This window comes from Tiliqua scincoides, chromosome 4 (assembly GCF_035046505.1).
Source record: "Tiliqua scincoides isolate rTilSci1 chromosome 4, rTilSci1.hap2, whole genome shotgun sequence".
NCBI lineage: Eukaryota > Metazoa > Chordata > Lepidosauria > Squamata > Scincidae > Tiliqua > Tiliqua scincoides.
In genome coordinates this window covers 183,813,312-183,825,459 of record NC_089824.1, presented here as the reverse complement: position 1 = coordinate 183,825,459, position 12,148 = coordinate 183,813,312, and the positions used below count along the sequence as shown (strand labels likewise).

General features: G+C 44.4%; 1 protein-coding gene across 1 annotated transcript in view; it reads right to left on the bottom strand.

Annotated features, from left to right (window-relative positions):
- Positions 1-12,148, bottom strand: part of TAFA3 (TAFA chemokine like family member 3) — a 99,795-nt gene that overhangs the window by 41,595 nt on the left and 46,052 nt on the right. The window contains exon 2 of the mRNA XM_066624671.1: positions 8,185-8,334. Coding sequence (XP_066480768.1) covers positions 8,185-8,334 — 150 coding nt within the window. The remainder of the gene's footprint in view (positions 1-8,184; positions 8,335-12,148) is intronic.

Genomic DNA, 12,148 nt, shown 5'->3' with positions numbered 1-12,148 from the left:
AAGAAAATTGACCACAATCATGGGACAACCGCACAACAGCTCAGTGTGACATACATATGAAATATATACAGCTGCAGTAATGATATATGCACATGGGTTTGCATGTATTTTCCCATACAGAAAACCATGTTTGTGTGCGTACAAGTGTGTGTGTGTGTGTGTGTGTGTGTGTGTGTGGCCTAACCTATGTACCGGGGTTGCTGGAAGGATTAAAAACTGCAAAGACTTTGTACACTAGAAAATGTTATAGAAATAATGATAAATGATCGGATCTCGATGAGCAGTTAGATTCTGTTAGCTTGAACCTGCTTAACTCCCCCAGGATTACATTATATTTCTGACAACATATGACACTCCCCTCCACTGGGCAAGACTTGAATTGCACTCTGTTTTTAGACTGGCAATGGAGAATGCAGAATGCTTGTGTGAAGCTTTAATTCAAGGAAGCATCTTCACATTTCCCGATGGCTGGAACAGTAATCCAACAGAGCAGTCCCAAAATGTGGTTTGTCAGTTATTTCTCTACACAGTATAGGGCCACCAACCCTGGCAACCCGCAGCAGGTCACTGGAACAGTCAGAAAGCAGTGCCCATCAGAAAGCTGATTGCCATGGCAACATTCAGCACAGCATAATCAACGTCTGAAAGATCATCATCACTCAAACCCTTCCAGGGCAACAGAAAGGAAGGCAACATGTTCCAGTGATCCATTAGTACAGAAGGAATGAGCACTGAATGAGGTTGGCAGGAAGACCATGCCAGGAGAGAACTGGCGGGAAGAGACGTCTCGCAGCATTAAGGCTTTCCTGGTTCATGACAGCTTTGAAGACAAATGACATGTTAATGACAGCAAACCAAGCACAAGCAAGCTTGAGAGTCTAATTGCAGTCGGGACTTGGGGCCTAATGTATCTGAGGTCCACACTTAGTCAGAGGGATGTCTGCTATTCTCATGGCTTCTGCTCTCAGAAGACAAAGCTCGTTCTGCAGTCAACAGACAAAAGTGGAGAGTGTGGCGAAGAAATTTGGCCTACCTCCCACCTGGCAGCTACAGACACTGAATCTGCTCAGTATGACTGCAAGGCAAAAACCAGAAACATAGAAATGGGAAAGTTTGAAGGGGAAACAGAGGCTGTGTCCAAGGAAGGGACCAAATTATCTGAATTCTTCTGTGTACGGCTGCAGTCCTATTCACACTTACCTGAGAGTAAGCCCCATTGACCATAATGAGGCTTACTTCTGAGCAGACATGCACAGGCTTGGGCTCTAGGTGTAGTGAGTACAAGAGTAACAGCCCAATCCTGAGATACCCAGCACGTGGGGCTGCAGCAGTGCCAAAAAATGACTGATGCTACATCCAGCACGCCCCAGGCAGCTGCTGCCACCTCCTCGGGAGAAGGGGACTTTCATCTCCTACCCTCGAGTAAAGGGAGTAGCCCCACAATGGGGGTATTCAATTACACAACAACCTGAGGGTTGGCATAGAATTCAGAGCCCGACAAGGAAGCTCAGGATCTGGTGGAGTGAAGCCCCATTCCCTCCCCCAGCACACCTCCTCCTCACCTTCTCCACCTCACTGGCCAGCGCTGGGCTAGCACTGCTCCACCAGTGCAATAGTGTGCGCCAGCGGTGATCCGGTGCACACTGAATAGCGCTGGGCCCTAAATGTTCAGCACTCACCGGATGTTGAAATATTCCAATACTGTTCAATTTGCAAACCCAAATATACTACAGATGTGCTAACAGGAGAACTGAACCTCCCAGTTGTTTTTTTAATTATTGTTACTAAAGCAGAAAAAGATACATAGACTGTAACAATATACACGCACACACTACGAAATTTGTATATGTATTCCAAATCATCAAGCAGAAGGGAAAAATGGCCGACCGCGATCTTATTACAAGTAAAGTCCATCTCTCAAGAAATGCCGGCTGCCCATGGTGTAATCTTCTATCATAGGTCAATTTTGGTGCAATAGCAATTTTCCCATTTTTACAATGCCCGTCTGACACAGTTGGAGCAGCAGCTTTTTTTTCAATTTGCAGCAATACATAATTTAGCAGCAGTAAGCAAATTTACAGTCACTTCCAAATCGACATCCTCAATCCTGTCCTATAAACACCAGTTTTGGGATGACGGCGGCGGTTGGTATCCTGTCATCTCACTAATCAGTTTTAAGACCAATGAGACCATACTATAGAACGTCTGAAAAACATGCAAGAAATCTGCCTGAGAAGTTCTCACCTCCCAGGAGTCCACTTTAATTCTTCAGAGCCTGCAAGTGTAGAAGGAAAAGGTATATTTTCTTGCTAGTCTGAGGACTGCAGTGCACCATTATTATTATTATACTTTATTTTTACCCCGCCTTTCTCCATGAAGAGACTCTTTACCATTAGGTTTTCTACTGAAGATGAATGCACATTTTGTGGTGGGAAGGATCTTTAGTATTTGCAAAGCCAGTGATGTCTTGTTTTAAATCTAGCAATGAATACTCTAGGTAGGGATAGACCATTCATGGGGCCAGCTGATGCAGGTTGCATCAGTGGCAATTTGTAAGGGTGCTGAGGGGGTGGTAGATTCAGAGTGCCTTTGACTCTGAGCCTACCGCTGCTGCCCCACTGAACACAGAAGAAAAAACAGGTCTCTACCTTGAGGAATTCACAACCTGGAAATAGATACAAGGGAGATGACAGAAGGAGGGAGGGGAGGGGAGGGAGAGTATGGTCAATGGGGAAAAGATGTAAGGGAGATGATGGAGGGGAGGGGGCGGTGCTAGGGTCAATTGGGAAAAGATGTAAGATTATTCCATGCACATAAATTTAGGCTTAATAATATCAAGGAGGAAAAAGACATATACCTGTGCGTTAGGTGTGAACGTCACACATGTCTCTTTTGAAATGCATATCCATTAAGCCACAGAGCACATAGAAAATGTCACACATGAAACAGCCCTTCAGTGTACTCAGCACCTGTGCATCTGTTTCTTGCTTCCACCAACAGCATATCTCTCTCTTGACCATATGACCTGCACAAAGTTCTTATTTTACCCAACTTTGCCTCTCATCATAAAACATGAAATAGTTTATGGCCTACACTTTTCATCCAGAGGTCAGAATACTTTTGAACATTCATGATTTCACAACTGCTCAACAGTACTACAACTGCCCATCCAATTACATTACCCAATGGCTTGAGGTATACAAGTGACAGGAAGATATTAGTTGCCTTATAGTTCACATTATATGAGAATCCGTGGTGGATCTCAATTCCCACTCTCTTTGCACTATAACTGTTCAAGTACGTAGTGTCTCTAAGAATTTTGTGTCCCAGTTAAACTCCCTGCCTGTCCAATAATTTCAGTAAAATTTCAGCAGACAATTTCAAAAAAAAAAAAAAAAGTCCAGCTTTGTTCACACAAAAGGAAGCACCTTTGTGAGGCTGCCTGGGGATACAGTCTTTCATGGGAATTGTATCCTGTGTTTTTTAAGTAGTTTCTTGGCATTGCGTACAAATCCATTTGCACCGGCCAAGCTGCCAAGTCAATCAATAATGCACCAGCAGAGGCTTCCAGCCACTTCAGATAGATCCAGAATGACACGGCTCAATAAAATATAGATGGGCTGGGTTTTTTTAGTGCTTTGCACAGGTGATTAGACAGCATGCTCTTATTCATGTGTTCAGCACCTACATTGCAGTAACAGGTTTTTCTAAGTAAAAAAAAAAAAATCAATGGTAGAACTTCCAGATCATGCTGCCTAAGCTACTAGGGGTCAAACCTCCAAAAGAAAAGAGGGAAGGGGACAGAATCCTGTGAGTGAGTCCCTTTCAGAGATCAACTGTGGATTGTCACTTAAGGTATGAAATAGGGCCTCAGAAGATTGTTAGGACCCAATATTACAGCCCTTTCTCCCTTGAAGATTGCCTTAAGAACACCTTGTGAGCATCTGTAGTTCAGTGGTAAAGCACTTGCTTTGCCGGCAGAAGGGCCCCGGTTCAATCACCAGCATCTCCAGGTAGAATAGGGGAGAACTACTTTCTGAAACCCTGCAGCAGCGACGTGTTATGTGGCGGTGACAAGTGAGGCAGAACTACCCCGTCGTTGTCTGTGGAAGAGCACCGCAGCTGGTTTTCCCAAAGAGGCTCTCCTTGCACCTGCAAAGGCTCTCCTTACACCCACTTCCTTGGGTGTAAGGAGAACCTCCTCAGGTGTAAATGGGTGGGATGGTTGCTGTGTTGTTCCATGGACTACAATGGGGCAGTACTGCCTCCCCTGCGCTGCACGTCCCTGTCCTGCAGAGCTACTGCCAGTCAGTGTCAACAATCATGACTAGATGGACCAGGGGACTGATTCCATATATGGGGGCTTCCTATGTTCTTTAACTTCAGAAAGTTTATCCATGGGCTAAAGGGTAGCCAAGGGTTTTACAGGTGTTAAAGTATTCCATTTGGGTCTGATTTTCAATTCAGTTTCAAGATCACAAGAACCTGTTACTTAGGATCATCTGTTCTGCGATAAGCAAGGGGGTCTAAGGATCTGTATAGTGTGACTCCCAGATCATAGCCTAACACAGAGGACTGCTGTGCATTCAAGAATTCATGAAAAGATGTGCTTGGAAATACGTTATAAATGCTTTTAAAAGACAAACAAAACAGATAAAGCCTATTTGAGGGTATTCAGGGACTCTTTCTGTGTGCTGCTAATAAATCAAGAATTAGATCTGAATATGAGAGAGTTCAAGCCTTAGTTCAGCCACAGATTCTTCACCTTACCTCATTCTCAATTCATCATCTATAATACTGGAACACTAAAATAGCAACTTCAAACAATGAATGTTCAGGATGAAAGAGTTCAAAATTGTAGCAAGCATTAATACTGACTCCAAGCTTCCATTTCCCTTCGTCAACCCACTTATTTTTGAAAGTTCTGCAAGACCATCTTCAGTCTCTGCTCTTGTCCAGAAAATGTGGTGGTGTCACTGCTTTCATTAGCAGTTCAAAGACAAGAGGGGGAGAAAACAGCCTTAATAGAAATGAGCTGATTGGGGCTGTGAAAAGCAGTGAGCGCGATACCATAGTCTCTTGAGACTGAAGGTTGCCAACAATGGTGTGAACAGAAGTATTTGGAGTTCTCATCTTGAAAACCACTTGGGCACCTTGAAAGTCTTTCTTTCATGATGAAATTTCATTCTGGCCCAAGATGTTAACCAAACTAATATGCTAGACCGAACTATTTCAGTCTGTCTCTGACTGATGACTTCATCCTATTGAAGGTGCAAGCCTATCTTGCGCTGGAACAGGCAAGCCAAGAGGCTCACGCTGTATCCAGCACAGGATAGGTGCCCAAAGTGGCTCAGCTAGAGGTAAGGGGAAACTTTTCTTGGTAAGCCACCCTGGCCCTATGGGTCTCCTTGGACCTGCACAATCTCCTGAGGTGGCACAAGTCTAAGCAGAGAGGCTTGAAGCCGCTCTGCGGTGCTCGGGAAAGGGAGTCGGGATCCGGCATGACTGCCAGGTCCCAGCCCCACCCCCCACTCCCTGCCCGCCCTTGGTGCCACCCATCACCCGCCCTCCCTCCTGCCTCCTCCCTGCCCACCCCAGAGCCTTGTATCGGCCAAGCTTGGCCAATGCAAGGTTTGGTGCCTCCATTGGTGGAGAGGCTTAAGTCAGTCTCTGCGTTCCAGCCTAGGCATGAGGAGGCGCAAATGTGCTTTATGGTATGTTTGCGACCCTCCTGGACGGGTGCAAGGACTTGCGCTGGCCTAAATGAAAATCAGGATTGTGCTGTTAAACACTTGGATATTGTGGCAATGGCACAAAAAAAACGGCTGTATGCTGAGGTTGGCACCAATGTCTCTAAATAAATGAAATCTGAAGCAAATTTCAGGGCTCTTGTCAAGGAGGAATGTCTTAAAATGATCAAGAGAAGCCAAACGAATTTCTACAATATGACACAAAATTTCCCAGGAGGTTTATGCATACGTTGACACTGAACTTTCACACAACATAAAATGGGAAGCAAGTTCCTCCCAGTGTTCCGAAGTGAGACATCTGTGAATTTTCAAAGAAAGTCAAACAAGTGTCATTGGCAGCCAATCCTATCCTCTGCCCTGTTATAGCATGCAGCTGTGCCAACAGACTGCATGCTGCCTACTATGATGGAGGGGGGTGACCAGACAGCCTGCAGGAGGTAAGTAAAAGTATGTTTTACTTAACTCCTCGTAGGCTGGCCCGTTCAAACCTGCGTCAATCATTTTGCTACCAAAAGTCCAAGTCAGAAGACATGTTGGGCTGCAAAATGGAGGATAGGATCCAATGAAAGTCACAGCCAACAGACCCACCCCATCCTGCCCTCAACACACACCCAGTTCCTCCCTTTCCCCATCCAATTACTCCCCCTGCCCTTCCTCTTCCTACCCACGAACCACTCCCATGCCAGCCTACTTGACATGATGCTGTCCAGGGTCCACAGCAGTGAATACCCGACACTGTAGCTGCCTTGTGGCAATGGCCTCAAATGGCCCAGCAGTGGTGTGATCACTACAAGGTCGCAGGGCCTTTTATGCCAGTGGAACACTGTTGTAAAAGGCACATAGGATTAGGCTTAAGACAAATGAAATTTCTCAGTGGGGTGGAAGCAGGTTTTTACATTCCTAGTGAAAAATGTAGGGTTGTACATCCCTAGTGAAAACCTAGTGAAAATTCACAAAGCGAATGAGGCAGTATAGCCTTGCATACAGCATTATTTGAAACCTGATAGCAGGGACCGTAACGCGAATCAAGTGACTTGAGTCTGAGATCTGAAAATCAGTGTTTTTTCACTGACTCATGTACACTCAAGTCACACATGTGGAAGACTCAAGAAAACACTCGAGTCAAGAGTCCCTGACTTGGTACTCGGTCCCCACGAATGCAAAATCAAGTCTTTCTGTGTCTGCTTGCTTACTGTTTTTGTGGCATGAAAAACCTCATGGGGTCATCATTCAGACCGAGTGAGCAGCAGGGAGGTTCCAGGCAGGAGGTAGGGAAGGGTTAATGTTTGCTTCTGCATCTGAGCAGGATGAGGGGACGTGGGAGCTCTCTCGTCCATCTCTGATAGGAAGGAACCGATGATCATAGGACGAAGGATGGGTGGTCTGGTTTTTTTCTTTGAAAGACGGAGGACAGGGGGAGGAGCTCAAGGGGGTTCTTACCTCAGAATTGGCTGAAGAAGCCTAGAAAAAAGGGAGATGGGGAAGCAAGGGGGAGGTTCGTAGAGATCTTGCTTTCCAATCGCATGGCTGCTGTGAGCTTTGTTGTTACTTGGATGGAGGAAGCCCCACTGAATGACTGGCTGCAGTGGGACTACTTTTGAGTACAGCTGCAAAGGACTGCAGCTTCCTGGTAAGCCTCGCAGCCGCTATGCGTGACCCTTCTCCCTCTTGCTGCTTCTGTCCCCGCTCTCTCGCAGTCCGTCCCACCCCCTTCCGCCTTGTTTACAGATGGGATGGGGCACTAGGGGAGTGTTTAAAGAGAACTCACAAGCTCATCAGCAGTAGCCCCAGCAGCAGCTCCATTTTTCCCCAGGGCTGGCTTTTTAAAGGTAACGACTCAAGACTAGAGTCTTTTCGAGTCATGAAAACACTCCAGGCAACTCGGAAAGTGCGCCTGTTAGAACTAGTTTCCAACTCAAGTAGTGGAGGCAGAAACTTGAGACTTGATTCAAGTCAAGCTGCATTGGACTCCCCCCACCCCCCGCTTGATAGCCTGAATTGAGACGGCTGGCTTGATGACCAAGTATAAGTCACTGACCCCTTGACCCTGAATGTATTTACATTTATTTCAGTGTAATAAAGTGAAGTGCACTGTGTGTGTGTTAGTTAGCCCCTCAAACTTAGTTTTATTATCTGCCAAATTATTATAAATGGTGTTCTGGGAAAAGTGTTGTGCTTTCATAAAGATCCCAGTAAAAGCCAAGAATTATTACTGATGGCACCTAAATATACAGCTGTCTTTGCTTAAATTGTAAGGCTTCATGTAAGTCCCCCAATGGGCATGCCTATCCAGAGAGAGAGCTCCAGAATGATGCCTGGATCTTTGTATCCATTCACCAGTTACCCTTGTAACCCAAACACTGATAGCACCATAATAGGAAGCTACTTTATACTGGTTCAATTTAGCTCACTTTACAGGTTGCCGTGTACTCACCATCTACGCATGAAGGAGCGGCACGTGTTGTCCCAGCCACCTGACCCGGAAAGCAGGAACATTTCACTGTTTGCGAGCGCTCCTCAATCTTGTTCTTATTGCAGCATCTGTGGGCAGCAATGACTTCGCATGTGCCAGGCTCTATGTGCACTGCAGGAAAGCAAAGCATGACCTAATTATATAAGGCTGAGGTAGCTGAGATGGGTTGTGGAGTTACGTTACATCAGCAGTGGATAATACAGAACTGAGCTTAAAGATCATGGAATAAAAAGGTAAACAGTTTTTAAAAATTCCATCTTATTACCATGTAAGAGCAAAAATATGTTATTTCTCAGATTGACTGAATATGAGGATGATGATGATTAACAGTATTTATATACTGCTTTTCAACGAAAGGTTCACAAAGCGGTTTATAGAGAAAATCAAATTACTAATGGCTCCTGTCCCAAAAGGGCTCACAATCTAAAAGATGCAAAAGAACACCAGCAGATAGCCACTAGAAAAGACACTGCTGGGATGAGGCCAGTTACTCTGCTCCAGATAAATAAGAGGAGCAGCCACTTGAAAAAGTGCCTCTTACCCAGTGAGCAGGGGTTAACATCACAAAGATGCAGAAAAATATATCACACTCAGAGATTGTCACTGGGCAGCTGGTGTTCAGTTGACTCTGAAAGGACAGCTGGTGCGTGTAATTAAAAAAAAAAAGAATAGGTATGGTGGATTGTGACTAACAGATAATCCAAGTCAAAACATGAATAACGTGGATAATTCAAAAGACAGTACCCATGACCAATAAAACCTCATAAAACCTCACCTTAGAGAAAAAAGTCCTGCCTAAACAATTGGTTTAGATCTGAAAGAGCTCATTGTTATGCATATTCTTGCCATAACACATTCTACTACACCAGGTACACAACAGCACCGCAAAAGTTGCTATTGTAGATGGCACTGGTTCCCAAACTTTTTAGCACTAGGACCCACTTTTTAAAATGACACTCTATCGCAGCGATTTTCAACCAGTGTGCCGTGGCACACTGGTGTGCTGCGGATGGTTCACAGGCGTGCCATACGAGGAATGTAATTTATTAGTAGGAGCATTGGGGACATGAGCTCCCCATCGGTGGTGTGGTGTGCCTTGTCAATTGTTAAAAAAAACAACCCAAAAGCAAAAACACACTGATGGTGTGCCTTTAGCATCTTGTCAGTGTACCATGAGATGAAAAAGACTGAAAATGACTGCTCTATCGGGACACACCTAGGTTTACCAGACTTTAAAAAAAATCTAGAAAGAAATAATATTTTATTTATTTATAAGTAATAATGAGCTGAGCTCTTTGCAGGGTAATTAGCAGCTACAGTATCTGATTTTCAATAGCCTCAGGGCCTGAGGCAATTAATTATCTGATCTTAACATCACCCTTTGGCAACCCACCAAAAATCAGGTTGTGACCCATCAGTGAGTCCCCACTCACAGTTTCAGAACCACTGGTGTATGGTAACCTTAATGAGGTGTACATTGTTTCCACCTAACCATTACACTTCATTCCTTTTCTAATCCCAGCATTACCAGAAACTCCACAAAATGGAACTCTTAAGACATTAAAAGTGAAGGGAATCAAAATTAGGAAGTTTGTGCCCCCAGATCTAGCATAGAGATTAGTGTCTCAATCATTTTATTATTCTGCTTCATTTCTTCCCCTCTTGTCCCACTTCTCATAGATTCTTTTTGAATGCGATTTGCCAAAACAAATTGGAATATTTGGTAAACCGCTTTGTGAACTTTTTGTTGAAAAGCGGTATATAAATACTGATGATAAATACTGATGATAATATTCCAATGAGGTTTTGCCAACAAAAGCCTCCCTAGTCCTACATGAAACATGTTGACTAATAGATCTAAAAATTCATTCGTCTTTCTCTGTGAGTGATTCATGTTGGTGATTCATAGATGTCACATGATTTAACCCCAAATTTTTGGGTCTTTATCCTTTTCTGTTATTTCCAGCTCATGAATTTCTAGCAGGTACCAAAAGTGCTCTCAAGCTCACACTATTGTACTATTAAATTCCACTCCTTTCCTACTGCTCCAGTTCATGAATCACCCAATACATTATGTATACTTTCCTAATTCATCTGAATTGACAGTTCTTCACAGCTAATTGTCACTTCATTGACACATTCCTACTTCTATCACCAAAGTTATCAACAAAAATACTAAATAAAACCACCCTGAGATTGGTCTTTGGAAAGTCAACTGGGATTTCTTTCTTCAGCTCAAGGATTTGCTTTCCATTACAGCCATGGAATTTTCCATTTATGCAGTTGCTCTTCAGTCTCACAGCATGCACATCACTCAAGGACCATCTGTTTCAATTTAAGTAGTCATTTCCTTCTCAATATTATATCTAATGTTTTACCAACCTGCAAGTATAGGGGATTGCTCACATTATATCCGTTAAAGTGGGGTGTGCTTATGTGAAACAGGCATTCTTCAAGTGATCATCTATAGCAGTGTTTCTTAAGCAGTGGAATGGGTACCACAAGTGGTACTTGAGGTGGTGTCTCCCAGGATCCCCTGGACCCCTGCTGCCCAGCAGCAAGACCAGGAATGTGATGCAACAGACATCAGTAGGAGGCTCGGCTCAGTGGGCAGAGCTCCAAAGCATGCTTTTCCACACTCAAAAAGCCTTCCCGCCCACACTGAGTCTCTTATTGGTGTTTGTAGCATCGCATGTGGCCTCCCAACTCAGAAGCAACTGGCAATGATGTCATCGCCTGCTGCTTCCATTGGTACTGTACTTTGAATAGGTGGACCATGTGAAGTGGTATGACAGAGGACAAATCTTGAGACACACTGATTTATGGGGCAATCACAAAGTTATCTTTTGAGCCAGAACCTTCTGGACAAATTTATTTATTTATTAAAAACATATACGTGTCATCTTGCTCCTGATCAACATGAGTCAAAGTAGATCACAAAATCAACTTTCTGAAAAGAGCTCTAGAAAGTTCTAGAGACTGCTCTATAAAGACTGGCAGAATGGGCAGCAAAATGGCAGATGCACCTCAGTGTCAGTAAGTGTAAGGTCATGCACATTGGGGCAAAAAAATCAAAACTTCACATATAGGCTGATGGGTTCTGAGCTGTCTGTGACAGATCAGGAGAGAGATCTTGGGGTGGTGGTGGACAGGTCGATGAAAGTGTCGACCCAATGTGCGGCAGCAGTGAAGAAGGCCAATTCTATGCTTGGGATCATTAGAAAAGGTATTGAGAACAAAACGGCTAATATTATAATGCCATTGTACAAATCGATGGTAAGGCCACCCCTGGAGTATTGTGTCCAGTTCTGGTTGCCGCATCTCAAAAAAGACATAGTGGAAATGGAAAAGGTGCAAAAGAGAGCGGCTAAGATGATTACGGGGCTGGGGCACCTTCCTTATGAGGAAAGGCTATGGCATTTGGGCCTCTTCAGCCTAGAAAAGAGGCGCCTGAGGGAGGACATGATTGAGACATACAAAATTATGCAGGGGATGGACAGAGTGGATAGAGAGATGCTCTTTACACTCTCACACAACACCAGAACCAGGGGACATCCACTAAAATTGAGTGTTGGGAGAGTTAGAACAGACAAAAGAAAATATTTCTTTACTCAGCGTGTGGTTGGTCTGTGGAACTCCTTGCCACAGGATGTGGTGATGGCGTCTGGCCTGGACGCCTTTAAAAGGGGATTGGACAAGTTTCTGGAGGAAAAATCCATTACGGGTTACAAGCCATGATGTGCATGTACAACCTCCTGATTTTAGAAATGGGCTATGTCAAAATGCCAGAGGCAAGGGAGGGCGCCAGAATGAGGTCTCTTGTTATCTGGTGTGCTCTCTGGGGCATTTGGTGGGCCGCTGTGAGATACAGGAAGTTGGACTAGATGGGCCTATGGCGTGATCCAGTGGGGCTGTTCTTATATTC